Source organism: Colletotrichum graminicola, assembly GCF_000149035.1.
Source record: "Colletotrichum graminicola M1.001 genomic scaffold supercont1.51, whole genome shotgun sequence".
NCBI lineage: Eukaryota > Fungi > Ascomycota > Sordariomycetes > Glomerellales > Glomerellaceae > Colletotrichum > Colletotrichum graminicola.
Window position 1 is genome coordinate 221,716 of NW_007361055.1, and position 20,378 is coordinate 242,093.

Here is a 20,378-nt window from a genome sequence, read left to right on the forward strand (position 1 = left end):
GTTGATCTCCGCCCTGTGCCTCACTTGGCCTTCATCCCGCATGCGAATGTCCGCCAAACGCTGACCATAAAAGGGCGGCCTCATTTGAAGCTGCCACGGCAGTGGCAATTCATCGATATTGACCCTAAACCCACATACATTTACAATATGGCCGTCACTGACGACTCAGCTTCCCGGAAATACGGCGTCGTCGTGGTCGGAGGGTCTGGTTACACGGGGAGTCTGGTATGTTCCCACATCGCTGCCACATTTTCCACGGACCTCAGATGGGCAATCGCCGGCCGGTCAGCAGAGCGCCTCGAGCAGGTTGCGGCCAAGCTGAAAAAGGAATACCCGGACAGAGTGCAGCCAGGTAACTATTTCCTGTCAACGGATATACAGAGACCGATGCCAATGCTGATTGTCCCTGACCAGAGCTCGAAATCGTCACGCCCGATGATACCAAAAGGCTTGGGGAGGTAATCGGCAGAGCCAAGGTGTGCATCAGCACCGTTCTCTATGCCGTCGACGGAGAAAATATCGTACAGGCGTGTGTCGAGCAGGGAACCGACTACGTGGACTGGTTTGTTCCCCCCCTTTAGACTTATTCGCCTCACACTAGACCAAGAAAATCTGACCGCCGTTGGCAGCGCCGCCGTTCCCACCATTTGTCGCGACTGGATCGACAAATTCGACGAGCAAGCCAAAGAAAAGGGCGTTGCGGTAAGTGAAATCTTGAAATTGTGAAACAAAGGCAAGCTGACGTTTGCCGTAACAAAGCTCGTTGAATCTTGCGGATTCAGGTCGGCGATAATGGATCTCGTCGCCATTCATGCGTGTCGCGAGATTGCGGAGAAGTGGTCGACGCAGATGGGGAACATGACGATGCGGATTGATCTTCCCGAGTGCGTATAGAAACAACGATGACCGTCTTGGCTCACAACGCTAACCAACCATACAGGACGGACGTGAGTGGTGGTACAGTCCGAACAATGGTCTCGTTCGCAAGCGAAGGGTCGGCGGCCCTCGCTGCAGCGGCACAGCCATCGTACTTGTCGCCAATACCTTACACAAATACCCTTCGAACAGTTCGAGGAATCCACAAGAATCCACTGCTCGGGAGACTAACGTACTCTTCTCCGGCTGGCGATCAAACCCGGGGCCTCGTCCTCAGATCTTGGGGTCTTCTCGGCGGCCCTAATAGCAGCTGGGGGCCCAATTTCCAGTACAACGAGTACGAGAAGGCTGATTCATACGGGGGCGCCATCCTCAATATGGTCCGCTACTTTGTTGTGCTCAAGGTGCTTACCCTGGTCCAGTACCAGTGGTTCAGAAACCTCGTGTTGCGTTCTGCGCGGGAGCTGGGCACCGGACCATCCGAGGAAGATCTCAAGAGCACGCCCCTGACCGCTGCAGCTTTCGTCGAGGCTGACCCCACGGTGGAGAAGAATCGGGGTAAAGGTTGCCTCGTGGAACTGAGATACACGAACGGGGGGTATCCATTGGCTGCTCTGCTTATGGCTCAAGCTGCAGCTACGCTGCTCTACGACCGGAACTTGCCAAGGGGCATCAAGGGCGGATGCCTTACAGCCGGGGTTTTGGGTCCAGACTTTGTCAACAGAGTCGTATCTGGAGGCCTTGAGCTGAACACCACCATGGTTGAGAACCATGAGGGTTAGAAGGACATGTAGACTTAGGCAGAGATATCGAAGGGGGTTTTTTACTTTTTATTACCAAGTAAATGGATGATGAGTCGCATAACCATCAAACAGAACCAGTCGTTTGGGACCCTTCTGACATGAAGATTTCCTCAACCCTTTTTCATGACCAGCAGTGATTGCTTGCGTAACTTGAATCTGGAATCTTTCTTCTTGGATCAATGAATCACAGTGCGGCTAGACGACTTTATTCCCGGTTCGTCGTGACACGGGGGGATTGATGTAGCTTGCCACTTTGCCTAACCTTGAATAGGCGGCGTTCAGGCAAAATAAAACATAACCGCATACCGTTCCATTCTCTGTCAACTTTGCCTCTTGTACTCCGTACCTCTCTCGCTTACCAGGGATACAATACTTAGTACGTAATGTGCGAAATTACATGGACCACCTCCTGCGTGAGGATACTTCGAATTCGTCCATTTGCAGCAGACGTGCAGGCTCAGCCTGGCTTGGCGAATCCTTGCGAACCATTCCACATTCCATCCAACATAAACTCGATAATATTGGAGCGGTTGCAGGCGCGGGCCGCTTCCCGGTCCAAACTATATCGGGTAGTAACAAGCACCTGTGGCTTGATCGGCCACACCCACGACACATGTAAGCCGCATAACGCGGAGTGCATCATCGTGCCATTTAGCCGTCCTTTTAGCGTTGCTACGGCCCGTACACTTCGGAAGGCCTGGAATTATTATGCCGGTCCGGTGTTCCCAAGGTAATCATACCGAACGGTTTCCACCGATATCGTCCCGGTCTGTGATGAAAGGACCCGACGCGTAGTTGTCGACCGACAAACAGCAGGTCAGAAAAAGCCAATGCGAGGGGTTCCGTTGAGATCAATTGGGGAGCACAATATGTGATAATTTGCACGAGGATAGAGTAGTTAAGACACTGTTCAGCACGCACACGGACACACAGACAGTAATCATCGCCTGACACATCATCATCAGTTCTATCACGATGGACATCCTGCCATGGGAGTTTTTCAACTTCGAATTCATCCGCGTGCTCTCCATGGCTCCCACCCACGGCGCGGACGTGGGTGAGTGCCTGGAGGCGGCTTCCAAAATCAAGAAGAATGATCCCGAAATCTGGTACCAAGCGTGGGCGGAGGCGGCAGATCTTGCCGAGGAGGCGGCGGACACGGCGCTCAAACTTGGAGACAGGGAAGCGGCAAGATGGGCTTTTTTGAGGGCGTGCAATTACAGACGGGCAAGCGAATAGTATGTCGCGTCAGCCATTCGACAGCCGTGAGCCGGCAAAGGCGAGAGAATGATGCTGACTGTAGGGCGTTGCATAGTATGCTCCATGTTAACCCGTACGACACTCGGTTGCTGGGCATCATGGAAAAGTCAGTGTCCAACTTCCGCAGTGCGTGCGATCTCTTCGACAACACCGTCGAAACTTTCGAGATCCCGTACGAAAACACCAAACTGCCCGGTTACATGTACCTGCCTACGCCAAAGTCCGGAGGGAAGCCTCGCGGAGAGAAGGTGCCCTTGCTCCTCGCTATGAACGGATTCGATTCCACACAGGAAGAACTCTACTTCTTCATCGCATCAGGATCCGCGTCCCGAGGCTACGCTGTCATGACCTTCGATGGCCCTGGACAAGGCATCGTCCTTCGCCGCCCAGGCCAGCCTCCGATCCGCAGGGACTGGGAAGTCGTGGTTTCCGCGGTTCTTGATAGCCTTTGGAAGCTCGTTGATGAGCATCCCGAGTGGAATATCGATCTCGACCGAATCGGCATCATGGGCATGGCCATGGGCGCGTACTTTGCCCTGCGGGGCGCCACCGATCCTCGCATCAAAGCCTGCATCTCCTGTGATGGGTTCTACGACTTCGGGCCACAGGTCCGGTTGCGATCGCCGTTCTTTCTCAAGTACTTGACCGATGGCCAGGCCGATGCGATCTTGGAATGGGCTTCTGGCTTCAACATGCAGCACAAGCTCGAATTTGGTCACCTGCGCATGGTCTTCGGCACCAAATCATGCATCGATGCGTTACGCAAGCTCGGAAGCATCTCCTTGGAGGCACCAGGAGAAAAACCTATATGCGCAAAGGTCAAGTGTCCCGTAATGGTCATGGGTGCCCGCGATACAATTTACACCCTCGAGACGCACCTGACCTACCAGAAACTTGCTGAGTATAGGGGCAGCGAGGAGGGCTTAACATTGTGGGATCCGGTCGGGCCAGGGCAAGGCTCGCTGCAGGCCAAGGTGGGGGCTGTTTCTCGATTGCAAATGAAGGTCTTCTCGTGGCTGGACGAGGTTTTCGGAATTCAAAGGCCACCGATTGCAAAGCAACCGATCTGAACAGCATTTTCAGCTCTGAAAAGGAACTGTGTGTTGCCTGGTGACGTGACGAGATATTGGATAATAAATGAAAGATATGAAACTAAAGAAAAATGCTTTTTACTTCTCTTGTTAATGAGAAGGCTCTCATTGAATGCGTTTGCGCCAAGATATTGAGATATGAGGACTTTTTATGAAGGACTTCCGATCATATCTCAAATGAGAAATAGCCAAATGGCTGTGCGAATGAGATCATACATGGAAACGTCAAAGACACATGGTAAACGATGGCTAAGGTATATCTCTCGCCGGTCATGCAAAGGTAGGATGGGAATATATCATATTCTGAAGGTAGAGAGTATACGCCATTGACGAGAAAGGGCAAGATAAAATCGATGATCGAATCCAGGATGCTGCGTAATGCGCATATTATAGCCATGCTATCAAGAACAACAGTAGTAGTAGTAGTAGTGGTAGCAGTTAGATTGTGTTACCCTACTGTCCTTCTCTAGGATTAGTTCGTATCACTCTATGCAAGGCTATGGCAAATAAATGTATATATATATGCTTGTCATTGGTGACAATATTGTCAGTAGGCGAGGCTCGAATGTTGTAAATATGGCAATGAATCAAACTCTAAGAAAAACCACGGGAAGCACATAGTGGACCAGCTGAACGCGCGACACAGCTCAAGCAACAAGAACAGCTTTTCCCCACTCGATGAAGTTCTCCTCGTCCTCCGCGATCTTCTTCCCAACATTGTCGTCTCCATAAACCGTAAAAGTGGCGTTGAAATGGGCCTCATCCTTCCAGGTCAAGATGGCCATGGAATCGAAGACAAAGTCGGACTGCTCGCCAAGCACGACTCTGGCCAAGAAGTCGGGCTCGTCACGAATGACATAAGAGCGGGTGTGGGATAAGGGAAAAACATCTCCCGAGAGGTTTTTGAGGAGAGGCATGTGTGTGTTCTCATAGTAGTCGTGAAATTGAGTGGGGGTGAGGTCTTGACGGCGTCGTGCGAACAGCAGCATTTTTACGCCAACGGCGGTGACATTTGCGATGCAGGGAAGCCTCATTTTGGTGATTGAGAGGAAAGGTCTTTTGTGTGAAAGAAAACGTGGCTCTATATGTAAATGCGCCCTGAAAGTGAGAATTGGCGATGATGAGAACGGAAAGAGAATGGCCTGGTCTAGAAATCATCATCATGACACGCACATTCAGTCCTCTTTATATACATGTAGACAGCGGGATGGATTAGCCTTGATCAAACTCCAGGCTTTCCGGTCCGAATGAAAACTAGGCAACGAAATCGAGGAAGAGGCGCAGGGTTGAGCCAGGGGTCAGGATTACGAAGGGGTGTGAAGGCCGCACCCTGGTGTCTGGTATCGGAAATGGGGGCTGACGAAGGAAGCGGCGTATGTCAGAAACTATTGAATTTCGGTGAATTCCGGTCGAGGCTACGATGATTTCAGCTGGGTTAGAGATGAAATGCTCACTGGTATGGCCCTGACCGAGCTGAACCAGGTCGGTCAGTTAGACTCGACATTCCAGAATGTCGAGCCATGGGGGGCTACATACAAGTTTACGACATATGCTCAATACGGTTCCTCTGTACCGTCACTGGATCTGGAAAAAACCGATAAGATCTGATCTATCGGTGCTTGGCATCTAGCTCGCGTCCATATGATATTGTAAACAGGTTCACGAATCTGGGCCATACTCAAAGGACAACTATTGTCTCATTCAAAGACTGCTAGTCTGTGCCGTATTCTAAGCTATCGGGTACACCAACTTAAAGCCTCGAACCTTGCCCTTGCGAACTTGATCAATCCCCTCAGTAATGCCTTCCAGTCCGCCTTCCCGAAGTTGGAATTCAGGGCCTCGTACCAAACCTTCCTGGGTCCATCTTTCGGCCGCCCTATACAGCTGAGCGGCGAACTGACGATCCGACTGCGAGGCGGGTCTTCCATACACGCCATCTAGCTTCACAGGTTTGCCAAAGAGTGACAGGGCCTGCACCCAGTCGACGGTCACGTCTCGTCGACTGTACTTTACAAGAGTCGGAGGAGCCTCAAGTCCGATGTATTTCCCCCCTTTGGCACCGATAGCCTCGAAACAAGAAGCCATGGTATCGGCGGACGTGACGCAGTCTAGAGCATGTGCCAGTTTGTTACGGGTGAAGTTCTTGATTTCTCGACCGCACGTGCTGGATCGATAATCGAAAGTCTCTGCAGCGCCGAGGTCCTTCATGATGGCGCTGACGTTGACGCTGCAAGTGACGACAGGTTTGATTCCGGATCTAAGTGACGTTTCAGCTGGAGCTCTAAAAAACCTTATTAGGATGGCTCTAGAAATAGAATACTTACAGCTTTAGGAGCTGGATCGCCATCCTGCCAGACGCCGTGTTGCCCCCAGCAACAAGAACATACCCCGGCCTCTCGCCGGTTTCGGTGCCAGGCATAGCGAGTCCGAGCTGCTTGAACATTGCGTAGCCCACGGTTCCAAATGCCAGCGCCATTGTGGATGCCTGGTAGGATGTAATGGATGAGGGCATCCTGCAGCAGAGGTCGGCGGTTGCAACTACGTGGTCTGCAAATGCACCAGAATCGTGATTGTCCGAGTTCAGGCCGTGAACGAATCCGAAGACATCATCACCAGCTTTGAACCGCGTGGCCGAACTCCCAACCTTGACGACGGTGCCGGAGAAATCGTAGCCGCCGATACCCGGGCACGGGGAGTTGTCGATAGTCTTCGCATCCGCCGGGTTCAGGGCTACTGAGTGGGTTTTGCATAGCATCTGGTCTGGCTGGAGATCAGGTATAGGGCCATCGTGGATGATTTCGTATTCGCCGGGTCCTTTCCCGACAAGTGCCTTTCTAACGCTCATTTCTGGAACACTGATACGAATTGAGATATTGGAAATTTGGAAGGACAACTCTGCGATCTAGGCAGGCTTCACAACAACATCATCACCACGCGCTCACCTGTCCTATCAACGAAATTTGTCAGAAGGACTCGGGCATGCTTAGATGCGAAAAGCACTATGCTATGGTGGTTGTCAATTTCTTTGGCGTAATACATTGGATCGAACCATCGGTGAAGGATGTCAGAAATATGCCGACCTCGGTGCATATTCGCTAGCACGGGGTAAATGGTGATTACGCCGTGTCTCTACCGATCCGCCACCGCCGCCACCGAGTGGGCGCATTCTACCGGTCCAGCTTGCGTACCCGGCTACGAATGAAAGATTACATTGCAATTTTCCATGATTGGCCAAGTTACGAGCTTGTATTGCTGTGAAGGTTGCCTTCAACCCACCGCGGCTGTCTGCACTACGTACAACGCGAACTTGATATTAGGTGATGGGATAAGTGTTGGTAGCTTCACTTGATATCAGAAAGAAGAAAAAAAAAACAGTTCAGAGCCAGCTCCTTGTTCGTTGTTACATGGAGCAAATCTCAAGGCATTGATACTCGGATTTTAACCTTCCATTCTGGTTTCCCCGGCATCAAGACGTTCCCCTAGGAAGGAATACAACTCCATCCACGGCACTCTTCGATCAAGCCGCTTCCAATTCAAGCCAAATACTTTTCAAAACTTTGGTTACCCGTCAAATTATGGCTCGTAGAGAAAGCTGGAAGACCGAGCCAGTGGCGATTGTGGGGACCAGTTGCCGCTTCCCAGGCGCCGCGCACTCTCCATCGAAGCTTTGGCAGATTTTGCGGGATCCCCCGGATCTTCGAAAGAAGATTCCCTCCACCAAGTTCAACCAGTATTCGTTTCACCATCCTGAGAGTGTTCGTCATGGTGTAAGTTTCACTTTTTCTCTTCAAGAGCGACAAGTCAGGTAGATACCGAAGAGTTGCTGTGGCATATGACCAGGCTATTACACCTCAGCTGCCGCCCCGAAATTTGCCTCCTTTGGGTCACCTGGGAGGTTGCTATATTGCCTCTGAGCTACATGTACTAACAGAGACGATCAGACTTCCAACGTCACTCACTCGTACGTTCTAGAAGAAGACGTGGGTGAATTCGACTATGGCTTCTTCAACCTCAATCCCAAAGAGGCCGAAAGCATGGATCCCCAGCAACGGCTTCTTCTCGAAACGGTCTACGAAGGCATTGAAGCAGCTGGATATGCCATGTCAGACCTTCGAGGGTCTCCAACCGGCGTCTATGTCGGTCAGATGACGGACGATTATTACGACATATTGAATAAGGACGTCCAATGCGCCCCGCAGTACACAGCCACAGGATCGAGCCGAGCAATTATCGCCAACCGCGTGTCTTACTTTTTCGACTGGCGAGGGCCCTCTGTCAACATCGACACGGCTTGTTCTTCGAGTCTGGTTGCTCTGCATCAAGCCGTGCAAGCGCTGAGAGGCGGTGAGATCGACTTGGCGGTGGCGGCCGGAGTCAACCTGATTCTCGGGCCTGAAAAGTACATCTACGAGTCCCAGGTCAGTCACCCCCCGCGGGCATTACCACAGTTGAGATATCGTTGTAACTAATATCTGGCAAGCTCTCCATGTTGTCACCAACCGGACGCTCCCGGATGTGGGACTCTGAGGCAGACGGCTATGCTCGAGGCGAAGGCTTCGCGGCCGTCATTATCAAGCGGCTCAGCCAGGCGATAGCGGACAACGACCATATCGAATGCATCATCAGAGAGACGGGGGTAAACCAAGACGGTCGATCGGAAGGACTTACCGTTCCAAGCTCCGAAGCCCAAGCTGCACTTATTCGATCGACTTACAGCAAGTGCGGCTTAGACTGGAGAACGACGGAGGATCGGTGTCAGTACTTCGAGGCACACGGGACGGGCACCCAAGCAGGCGATCCTAAAGAAGCCCGCGCGATTCGTGACGCATTCTTCCCCGAGAACGTTCAACAGGAACTGGAGAAAGACACTCTGTACGTCGGGTCTGTCAAGACCGTCATCGGACATCTAGAGGGAGCAGCCGGACTTGCCGGGTTGCTCAAAGCCTCCGTGGCCATTCAGCATGGCCAGATCCCCCCAAACCTCCATTTCAACCGTTTGAACCCCAAGATCAAGCCATTCTACGATCATCTCGAGGTTCCAACCAGCCTTCAATCATGGCCGGAGCTGCCGAAGGGTGTGCCACGGAGGGCCAGTATCAATTCGTTCGGTTTTGGTGGAACAAACGCTCATGCCATTATCGAGAGCTGGCCTTCTTCGGGAAACTCAGATTATGGAAGGGATTCGAATGTCGTCTCGAATGTTGCGGCTCATAGCAATAAGCAGCACTTGGGGCCGTTCACACTTTCTGCAAGCTCTGACATGGGACTTCTGGCTGCTGTGTCGAATCTGTCTCAAGCGCTTAAGTCCGAGCCTGATTTCAACCTACGAGACCTGGCCTGGACCTTACAGGTTCGACGTGAGCACTTCCCGGTCCGAGTTGCAGTCGCTGCTGTCGACAGAAAACAGCTCATTGAACGTTTGGACGCCATCAGCAAGGATTCAAATGCACTCTCGGTACAGTCTTCCAAAGCCACAAAAGTAACCGACAAGTACCCGGCTCGCATTCTGGGCGTTTTCACTGGTCAAGGTGCACAATGGCCGCGAATGGGTGCGGAGCTTCACAGGCAATCAGCCTATTTCCGAAAGTCCATCAGTCAGCTTCAAGAGTCCTTGGATGATCTCCCTGATGGCCCGTCGTGGTCCCTCCGCTCTGAGCTATTTGCGTCTGCTGAGAGCTCTCGCGTCAAGGAGGCCGAGATTGCGCAGCCCATCTGCACAGCTGTACAGATCGCCCTCGTTGATCTGCTGAGGGTAGCGGGTGTTTCTTTCCATGGAGTCGTTGGGCACTCTTCTGGAGAGATTGCCGCTGCATACGCCGCTGGATATTTGACTGCCCGAGATGCGATCCGTATTGCCTACTACCGCGGGTTGCACTCCCATCTCTCCTCTTCACCAACCGGTCAACCCGGGAAAATGATGGCCATCGGGCTGTCATTCCAAAACGCAGAAACCTTCTGCCAGCGTCCCCAGTTCCGCGGCCGCATCTCGGTTGCTGCAAGTAATGCCAGATCTAGTGTCACTATTTCTGGAGACGCTGATGCCATACTAGAGGCAAAAGAAGTCCTTGACGCTGAAGGAGTCTTTGCACGTGCACTTCAAGTAGACAAGGCCTATCACTCTCATCACATGAAGCCTTGCTCGGGACCCTACCTGGAATCGCTACGCGCCTGCAACATCAAAGTCCCCCGAACCGACGTCGGCGGTGACTGCGTCTGGTATTCGAGCGTCCATGGATCTGCTGGACGCTACACACACGAGCCAGAAAGCTATGCCGGCCAGTACTGGGTGGACAACCTCGTCAAACCAGTCTTGTTCTCCCAGGCGCTGGATAGGGCTGTTCAAGAAAGCCAAAGACTCGATCTCGTGCTCGAAATAGGCCCTCACCCGGCTCTGCGCGGTCCCGCTAGCGATCTGATCAAGAACCTGGCCGGTGTTGCGGTGCCATACAGCGGTGTGCTCAAGAGGGGCGAGGACGATTTCGTCGCTTTCTCGGAGGCTCTAGGCTTTGTATGGAAACATATCCAAGTTGACTTCCAGAGCCGGCCTTTGCCCGATTTTGAGACATTCGGTCGAGCCTGCGTGCCCAATCCCGCATCCTTTAACCCTCAAGTATGCAAGTCTCTGCCCCCATTCCCATGGAATCACAGCAAGTCCCTCATGTGGGAATCCCGAGTATCCAAGCTGTGGCGAGGTCGCAGGGAGCCGGAACACGACCTACTCGGGCTGCCCACCGTCAGTGGCAACCGTCAAGAGGTGCACTGGCGGAAGATCATGAGGGTTAGCGAGATGGACTGGCTCCGTGGGCACAAGTTCCAAAACCAGGTCCTATTCCCGGCAGCGGGCTACGTATCCATGGCTGTGGAGGCGGCGTCGTACTTGATACCAGATCAGCCTAACAAGACCAAGGTGATCGAGCTGAACGATATGAAGATCCATCAAGCAATCACGCTGTCCGAGCAGTCCTCCACCGGCACCGAGGTCACTTTTGTGATCCACGCGCGCCAGCAAGATGCAACAACCACCATGGCCGAGTTTTCTTGCTTCAGCATCGGGGCGGACGCTGGATCCGATGAGAATAGCAACTGCAATTTCACTGGGTTAGCTACCATCATCGTGAGTAATGCGGCTGGCAGTGCTCTGGACGCAGCAGCCGAGGAGGCCGGAACTCTGCAGCCGCTTAGAAGAGAGCAGCGGCTTCCACTCACCGACGTGAATCTCGACCAGTTCTACTCCAGCGTGAGCGGTATTGGTCTTGAATATTCCGGAGACTTCCTGGCAAACTCCATCTCCAGACGTCTGGGCTTCGCCGCTGTTACCATGTCCCAGAATGACCGAACTCACTTGCTCATCGACCCCGCGGTTCTCGACACTTCGTTCCATGGCGTATTCTCCGCATTCTGCTACCCGAACGACGGACGCATGTGGACTGCCTACCTTCCGACTAGTATTCGTCGCATCAGGATCACGCAGGCCGAAGGGCGCGAGCGGCAGGTACAGCAGCAAAGACATTTCAGTGCTGACTGTATCTTGCGCGACGCCTCTGATAAGATCATTTGTGCCGACGTAGACATCTACTCCTCCGCTGGTAGTCTCGAGTGTCAGCTTGAGGGCCTTACCTGCACCTCGTTTGCAACACAAAGCCCGGACCAGGATCGGAAACTCTTCTCCCGTACGGTCTGGAGAAAGGACATATCTTGCGGCATTGAGAACAACAAAATCATCAAAGCGAGTCATGACGATTCGAGGTTGTACGAGGTCTTGGAGAGAACCTCATACTTCTTCTTAAGGAGACTGCGGGAGCAGATCTCGGATTCGGAGATAGGAGACATGGCCTGGCACTACAAGGCCTCCCTGGGATGGGTGTTCGACCGGCTACTGCCTTCCATCGAAAACGGCCAGCATCCCAGAGTCAAGGCGGAGTGGGCATTCGACCGAGAAGAGGACGTACAGGGCTGGCGCGACGAGTTTGGCGATGAAATCAGTCTGCGCGCAGTCCACGCCATCGGAGAGGCGTATCCTGACATTGTGCGTGGTAACGTGCCCCCGTTGCAGATACTCATGGAGGACAATGTCTTGAACAGACTTTACAAGGACTGTATCGGCGGGCAGACGGCCAACACCCAGGTTGGCGAGCTCGTTGGACAGCTTGCCCACCGCTATCCGCAGATGAACATCCTCGAGATTGGTGCCGGAACAGGAGGGACCACCACCACAGCGCTAAGGTGTCTCAAGTCCAACTTCGCCTCCTACACCTACACGGACATCTCACCGGGCTTCTTCGAGAAGGCCGCTTCCGCCTTTTCGAGTCATGCGCACAAGATTGTGTTCAAAACACTGGACATCGAGCGTGATCCCGTGGAACAGGGTTTTGAAGAGCACTCGTTCGACGTGATCATGGCCGCCAACGTGCTCCATGCGACCAAGCACCTGGAGAAAACCATCGCCAACTGTCACAAGCTCCTTCGACCTGGCGGCCGGATGATCCTGCTGGAGATTACGAGTGAGGCTTTGTGGATCCAGATCATCTTTTCGTCACTTTCGGGTTGGTGGCTCGGCCAGGAAGAGGGACGGATCAACCACCCAACGGTCTCCATCGACGAATGGCAAGGGATTCTGCGCCGCCAAGGCTTCTCGGGTGTCGACGTCCACTGTCGTGATCTTGAGGATGAGAACCGATACACTTTCTCCGTCTTCACAACCCAGGCTTTGGATGACAGGGTTCGGGCGCTGAGGGACCCTCTGCTCATTGGGCCCAACCAGCCCCTTGCTCCCAGGATCGATCACCTGGCTCTCATCAGTCCTGATGGTGCAGAAGAAGTCGCCGTACTCGTCAACGAGATGAAAGACTTGCTCTCCCCGTTCGCAAACAACGTCACTGTCGCTCAAGGACTTCAAGACCCCGCCTTGGCAGATGGTATTCTGCCTCTGGGTAGTACCGTCGTCTCGCTCGTCGACCTTCACGAGGCAACCTTCCGCAACATGAACCCCGCAAAGTTCCAAAATCTCAAGAGCATCTTCAACAATTCCAAGAGCATCCTATGGGCAACCCGAGGGTGCCGCGTCGAGGACCCGTACGCCAGCATCATTGTCGGTCTTGGGCGGTCAGTGATGCAGGAGCTCACGCACTTGAACCTTCAATTTGTCGACTTGGACCTTGAAATCACGGACAAGTCTGCAGTTCAACTGTCCAACATGCTGCTTCGTATGCTTTACACGGACGGTCCGGACTTTGAAGATGTGGTCTGGTCTAGTGAAACAGAGACCGTGATTCAAGATGGCGACACGTACATCCCCAGAATCCTTCCCGAGGAAGCCTCCAATCAAAGGATCAACTCCGCGAGACGAGTAGTCCAACGTGAAGTAGATCCCTCGCGTCAATCAGTCACGTTGAAGAGGGAGTCGCCCAGCGGCGTTTGCTGGCTGGAGCAGACCTCCGCCGTTGTCATGACTGGTAGCAAGGACTCTTCACGATGGGTTGAAGTACGGGTTCAGGTGTGCTCTCTCTTCCCAGTGATCACGAAAGAAGGCCAGCAGTATTTCGTCTCTTTCGGTAAGGTCCTCGAGTCGGGACAAACGGTTCTCGCCTTGACTCCCATCAACGGTTCCGTTATCAGAGTTTCATCCGGCAACATCATCACACTTCCTCAAACACCAGGCAATCTTTCCTCTCCTCAAGCGTCGCTCCGGGCAGCTCTCGCTCGTATTATTTGTGAAAGCCTTGTCAAGCCTCTGGCAAAGGTCAAGGGCACAGTTTGGCTGCACGTCGCCGACGCGTCAGTTGCTGAAATCGCTTCCGAAGTAGCATCCGCTCATGGCCTTGATCTGTTTTGGACTACCTCTAGTACCATCGGCGCCCGATCACATGGAGCAGGCGACAGAGCTGCTCGGGTTCTCCATCCCTTCATCACAGAACGAGAGCTTCGTTCCCAGGTTCCAGAGCATATCCTCTGTCTCCTGACACTCGGAGAGGAGCCAATTGCTGGCTTCTATCAGAGGTTAGCTTCCGGTCTGGACAATATTGCCGAGGTTTGTCACCTCACAAGCCAGACTAACCGCCATGGCCATCTCAAACTATCGCTCAGCTTCGACGAGGTACGAGAAGTTCTCAAAGGCACAGCCAAATCCCTGGTGGACGAGTCCAGCACTGCTGCCAGCACCATTCCCTCTGGGATCCCCGTTGACAAGCTGCCCACGAGTCGCGCAACAGCGCCTCACAACTCGGAGCCCCTGGAGATAGTCGACTGGGAGTGCGTAGAGAAAGCCGTGGCCGTTGTGAAGCCCCTTGACATCAGCAACCTGTTCTCCAACGACAAGACATACTTCCTCGTGGGTCTGACTGGAGAGCTCGGTTTCGGTCTATGCAACTGGATGATTGACAACGGCGCACGACACCTGGCGATTTCTAGTCGAAAGCCGAGTATTGACCCAAGCTTTCTCAACTACTGGGCGAATAAGGGTGCTAACGTTCGCGTGTTTGCGCTCGACATCACTGATGAACAGATGCTCCGCGACGTTCATCGGCAGATTATCGAGACGATGCCACCCGTTGGCGGTGTCATGAACGGTGCCATGGTGCTTCGAGACAAGCCCTTCAGCGCCATGACATTGGAAGATTTTGATGTCGTTCTGGACCCCAAGGTTCGCGGCAGCGAGTATCTCGATAGACTCTTCTACTCCGACCCTCTTGAGTTCTTCATCCTCTTCTCGTCTCTGTCTCGCGTGATCGGCAACCCCGGACAGTCCAACTATGCTGCTGCGAACATGTTCATGGCCAGTCTGGCATCCCAGCGTAGAGCACGCCGTGTGTCCGCTTCGGTCATCGACATCGCCATGCTTGTCGGCTTCGGGTGGATGTGGCGTAACGCAGGCGAGATCCTGGAAGCCCAGATGAAGGCTGCGGCATACATGTCAATCTCCGAGCCCGAGTTCCACACCATCATGGCGGAGTCGATCGAAGCCGGTCGGGCTGACAAGGGCCTCCATCCGGAGCTGCACACAGGTCTCGCCATGTCCAACACGGCGAGCTGGAAGCGGTTTCCGCGATTCTCTCACTTTGTGCCCTCCGAGAGCCAAGCTATCACCTCGACTGGTGTCGGCTCTGAGCCAGACAAGAACGTGTCGCAGCACATTGCCGATGCGAAGAGCGATGAGGAGGTCCTGACTACGATTGAGACGGCCTTCTCACGCAAGCTCGGCTCGGTGTTGCAGCTCGCCGACACAGGCTCTCCCATGGACCCCAAGACGGCACTTCTCTCGCTGGGCATTGACTCCTTGGTTGCGGTCGAGTTGCGTTCGTGGTTCCTCAAGGAGCTTGCTGTCGACGTGCCAACCCTGAGAATTCTCAGCGATGCCTCCATTGCCGATATCAGCTTTGAGGTGAAGTCCAAACTGAACATCTCTCTCAGCAAACAGCGGTCAGCTTCCACAGAGGCCGAGGCGGATAAGAAGACAGAGGAGCCGGCCCCGGCTCGACGACCTGACACACCGCGAATCACCCCTGAGCGTGACGAGGCGTCCTCTACTTCACGCTCCGAGGCCTCATCCGACGTTGAAGCCAACAACGAGTCATGGCCTGACATCACAGGTTCTCCGAATAGCACCACCGCCCCGTCTGTCGTTGGGACATCGGCAGATGGCAATGCGGCTCAGCAGAATGCTCAAGATTGCCCGAACCCCGCGCACACCGACAACTACGAGCGCACAGGGCCCATGTCTCACTCCCAGGAGGCTCTCTATTTCCTCCATGAGTATCTCACCGACAAATCCAGCCAAAACGTCTTGTTCCATGGGAGATATCCACACTACTTGAACATTGCCCAGTTTGAGGCCGCCTTGGAGCACGTCGCCAGACGTCACGAGGCACTTCGTAGCGCCTACTTCGTTGACCCCAGCACTCAGCAAGCCGTCCAGGCTGTGGGTGTCGACTCTGGGATCCAGGTTGTGCACAAAGATATCGACAACGAAGCGGATGTTAACGCCCATGTGCAACAACTACGCCAGCACGTTTTCGACATTGCAAGGGGAAAACTGATGCTCGTGGTGGTGCTTTCAATACAGCCCAGCCTACATTATATCGTCTTCGTCCATCACCACATCGTCATGGATGCTCAAGCTACAGTTGTGTTTCTCACTGAGTTGACGATGGCCTACGCCGGGCACCCTCTCGGCATGTCCCCACCCCAGTCCATTGACGTGTCCAACAAGATGCGAGTGAAATGTGTCCCAGACAAGTTGGCAGATAAACTTTCCTACTGGAAGAAGGTCCACGAGCGCCCTCTGGGCCCCATACCTCTACTTCCCTTTGCGAAGACTCGGAGCCGCAAACCACTTTCCGACTATGACCTCGAGACCTTCGACATGAGAATCGACGCCGACCTATGCTCCTTGATCCGGAGCAAGTCCTCCAAACTCCGTATCACTCCCTTCCACTTCTACGTTGCCGGTCTCCATGCCCTTCTCGCACGCTGTCTCGGTACGAGCGACGACATAAACATCGGCATCGTCGATTCCAACCGAGGTCCGGATGAGGGTGACGCGCAGGCCCTAGGCAGTTATGTCAACGTTTTACCACTCCGATCCAAGCTCCAGGAGGACGAGAGTTTCGACCAAGCCGCCCAGCGCACGCGGGACTCCGTCCTCAAGACCCTTTCCAACGCCGGCGTTCCGTTTGAGGTGCTGCTGGACCAACTCAAGGTACCTCGCCACAGTACACATCATCCGCTGTTTCAGGTTCTATTCAACTACAGACTGGGGATTCCCTCATCCAGCCCCTTGGGTGATGGGGTGATCGAATGGACCGGCGCGGTGCCCTCAAAGAACTCGTACGACCTAGCGATCGACGTTTCAGATACTCCTCGTGGTACCTGCATACTGTCCTTCACCACACAACGGTACATGTACAGCGCGGCCGATACCAAGATGCTGATGAAGTGGTACACACACATGCTGAAGTCGTTTGCGCACGATTCGTCTGTCCGGGTCAGCACTTGTTCGCTCGCTGATCCGCAAGAGATGCGGAAGGCTGCCGCTCTGGGTCATGGACCGACAGGTAAGTTTCCTTTAACTTTTTCAAACAAAAGCTAGCAGGTATTACATACTGACGCTTTACAGTCGACATCGAATGGGAGGGTACTATTATAGACCAGGTTGCAAGAAGCGCGGCACAGTTTTCAGATTCGATCGCTATCAAGGATGATGAGGGCAACGAGCTCAAATACTCAGACATGATCAAGACAACCAATCAGATCTGTCGAGGTCTCCAAGCCAGCAAGATTCAGCCGGGGTCCAGAGTTGCCGTTCTGCTAACGCCCGACGTTTGGTCCATCTGCACTCTTCTTGCCGCTCTCCAGCAAGGCCTGGTTTGGGTGCCGCTCGATACACGTAATGCTCGACAGAGGCTCGCGGCTATGCTTACCGATTGCAAGCCCCGTCACATCATTCATTCTGATGCCACCGGCGTTCTCGCGGAAGAGCTGGTAGCAGCTGCCCGTCCTGAGAATCCAGAGCTTGAGCCGTTGCGTTTGGCAGAGTTGATGGCACCAACGGCGCCCTCCGCATCGGTCCCGACGCCGAACCTGAGCAGTAGGGACGCCGATGCCGTTCTTTTGTACACAAGTGGTTCGACTGGCGTGCCGAAGGGCGTCCGCGTGACTCATCTAGGTCTTTTGAATCAGATCTACGTGTGCAAAGACATTATAGGCGAGCGTCAGGTGGTTCTTCAGCAAACGTCTCATGGCTTCGATATCGCCCTTGGCCAAATCTTCGATGCCCTGACCCGCGGTGGCAAGCTGATTGTTGTTGGGCAACACGGCCGAGGTGATCCTAAGCATCTGTCCAAGCTGATGCTAACTGAGAGCGTGACTTACACCTGCATCGTCCCCTCAGAGTTTCACATGATGCATCAACATGGCCTCGAATATCTAAAGCAGTGCCGTCAGTGGCGTACTGCTCATGTCGCAGGCGAAAAGGTCACGCATCAACTTCGCCGGGCATTCCGGGATCTGGCTCTTCCCGAACTCAGGCTGTGGAACGCCTACGGTCCAACAGAGGCATCTGTAACCTGTGGCAGAGGTCCGATGCCTTACCAAACGGAGGAGGACATCATGAGTGACTCGGACGGCATTCGGGCATTGCCAAACTACAACCTCACAATTGTGGACGAGAAGCTGAACCCTGTGCCGGCTGGCTTTCCTGGTGAGATCTGCATTTCTTCGCCATACTCCATCAGTCGCGGATACAATAACAGGCCCGAGGAGACAGAGCGCCAGTTCATTGACTCGAAGCTCATTCGCGGCGGCGCCCTGCCCCCAGGCATCCCCGTCTACCGAACAGGCGATCTTGGCCGTTTGTCCGCAGAAGACGGCACTTTGACGGTGCTTGGCCGCATTGGCCAAGACAGCCAAGTCAAGATCCGGGGCCAGCGGGTAGAGCTTGACGAGATTGCCGCCACCATCGTCCGCTGCTCCAACGGCATCATCAGCAACGCCGCCGTGTCGTGGCGTCCCGATGCCGAGATACTCGCCGCTCTCATCGTTATGCGCAGAGACGCCAGCGAAGAGAGTCTCGGATGGGCGACGCATGAGCTCGGTCAACAGCTTCCGTTGCCGCCATACATGCGCCCCTCGGTCTGGATCCCCATCGACGGAGTCCCAACCAACCCCAACGGCAAGATGGACAGGCGCGCCATCGACGAATACCCCATCCCGTCCTCCCAGCTGCAACGGTCGAATCGATCGAACCGAAGCACCGAGAATTCAATCGTCTCCCTGTCCGAGTTGGAGAGACAAGTTGCCGAGATCTGGGAGCAGGTCCTGGGGGAGAAGGCCTCGGGCATTTGGGACCCCAATACCGACTTCTTCAACCTCGGCGGTAACTCCAGAAACCTGATTGAGCTTCGGTTCTTGCTGGAGAGGGAATTCTCGACTGCCAAGATTCAGCTGCCTGAGCTCTTCCACCACAGCTCTCTGGCCGAGATGGCGGCCCTGTTTGCCTCATCCGACGACAACCGCCCCCAGCTTGACCCGAACGGCCAACTTACACGTGTGGATTGGAGCAAGGAGGTCGATGATGCTTGCAAAGAAGCATCACGTCCTCTCCCTCCCCGCGTTAACACCCCTTCCCCGGCGCAGAATGACGTCTCTTCTCACCAGAAGCCGAACGGACTGGTCGTGGTTCTTACGGGTGCCACGGGGTTCCTGGGAAGCTCGATCGCGCAGCGTCTTGTTGACGATGACCGGGTTCGCGAGGTGGACTGTATCGCGATCCGTAGCGCCGACGGACAGGCTCGCCACGTGCCGGTCCAAAGCGACAAGATCGTCGAGTACGCCGGCGACCTGGAATCGCCCCTCCTGGGGCTTTCGGATACCGATTTCAACAATCTCAGCAAGCGTGCCGACATGATCATCCACAACGGCGCCCAGGTGTCGTTCCTCAAGACTTACCAGTCTCTGCGCCAATCCAACGTCTCATCCACGGTCGAGCTCTGCCGCATGGCACTTGTCCGATCCATCCCTCTTCACTTCGTGTCCACCGGCGGCGTTGCTCTCGTGCCGACGGTCAACAACCGGGATGCGCCGCCCCCGACGCTTTTGCAGCAGTCGGCAAGCGACCGCATGCCCGAGCCGGAATCGAAGAACGGGTACCAAGACAGCAAGTGGGTGGCCGAACAGGTGTTGGAGAGGCTCGGCACCCAGCGCGGCCTGCCCGTGGTGATTCATCGGCCGGCCAGCATCGTCGGAGCGGGCGCGCCCAAACTGGACTGGATGGCGGCGATCCTCAACAGTTCTCGGGCCTTGGGCAAGGTGCCTGCACTCGAGGGAAAGATGGAAGGGTCTCTCGATCTTGTCCCGGTGCAGCAAGTGTCAAGTAAGCTTGTCAACGTCGCACTTGATACGGATCACGCCAAGCGTGTGGCGACGGTCAGGTTTGTGCATCATTGCAACGATGCGAAACTGCGGCCCGGTCAACTGAAGGAGTTTCTCGAGGAGCAGGATGGTCTGAGGACGACGTATAGTGTTGTCGGTCTGCATGAGTGGTTGACAGCGGCGGCTCAGGCGGGGATGGAGCCAGTCCTCCACGACTTTTTGAGTGTTGGGTTCGCAGGAGAGAACAAGGTCCGGCTTCCGTCCCTAGCGTATTAACTCGGAGTGGCTTAGGGATTTGGTATTATAGTGTCAAGCTAACAATCAAAGTGCAATCCCGAGTGAAGGGTGCTCTAATATCCTAACCACTGACGAATTCATGACAAGGAGACTTGATATTCGATGAGATGACTCTCGAGTTTTACCCGGATTCTAATTATCGTTGAACTATCATACTGTTATCACGTACCTCAGTAATACCTGCACC

General features: G+C 54.2%; 5 protein-coding genes across 5 annotated transcripts; 3 read left to right on the forward strand and 2 right to left on the reverse strand.

Annotated features, from left to right (window-relative positions):
- Window positions 1-147: 147 nt before the first annotated feature.
- On the forward strand, window positions 148-1,658 carry GLRG_09711 (uncharacterized protein; the record flags this gene model as incomplete). Its single annotated transcript, XM_008100396.1, has 5 exons — window positions 148-352; window positions 415-562; window positions 630-702; window positions 760-884; window positions 941-1,658. The coding sequence occupies 5 exons, from the start codon at window positions 148-150 to the stop codon at window positions 1,656-1,658; spliced, it is 1,269 nt and encodes a 422-aa protein (XP_008098587.1).
- Window positions 1,659-2,654: 996 nt separating this feature from the next.
- On the forward strand, window positions 2,655-4,009 carry GLRG_09712 (alpha/beta hydrolase; the record flags this gene model as incomplete). The annotated part of the gene is made up of 2 exons (XM_008100397.1): window positions 2,655-2,917; window positions 2,995-4,009. The coding sequence occupies 2 exons, from the start codon at window positions 2,655-2,657 to the stop codon at window positions 4,007-4,009; spliced, it is 1,278 nt and encodes a 425-aa protein (XP_008098588.1).
- A 668-nt stretch (window positions 4,010-4,677) lies between these two features.
- On the reverse strand, window positions 4,678-5,064 carry GLRG_09713 (HypE protein; the record flags this gene model as incomplete). The annotated part of the gene is made up of 1 exon (XM_008100398.1): window positions 4,678-5,064. The coding sequence occupies one exon, from the start codon at window positions 5,062-5,064 to the stop codon at window positions 4,678-4,680; it is 387 nt and encodes a 128-aa protein (XP_008098589.1).
- A 694-nt stretch (window positions 5,065-5,758) lies between these two features.
- Window positions 5,759-6,875, reverse strand: GLRG_09714 (alcohol dehydrogenase GroES-like domain-containing protein; the record flags this gene model as incomplete). Its single annotated transcript, XM_008100399.1, has 2 exons — window positions 5,759-6,287; window positions 6,355-6,875. The coding sequence occupies 2 exons, from the start codon at window positions 6,873-6,875 to the stop codon at window positions 5,759-5,761; spliced, it is 1,050 nt and encodes a 349-aa protein (XP_008098590.1).
- A 730-nt stretch (window positions 6,876-7,605) lies between these two features.
- On the forward strand, window positions 7,606-20,170 carry GLRG_09715 (beta-ketoacyl synthase domain-containing protein; the record flags this gene model as incomplete). The annotated part of the gene is made up of 4 exons (XM_008100400.1): window positions 7,606-7,797; window positions 7,972-8,448; window positions 8,511-17,079; window positions 17,142-20,170. The coding sequence occupies 4 exons, from the start codon at window positions 7,606-7,608 to the stop codon at window positions 20,168-20,170; spliced, it is 12,267 nt and encodes a 4,088-aa protein (XP_008098591.1).
- Between the last annotated feature and the right edge of the window lie 208 nt (window positions 20,171-20,378).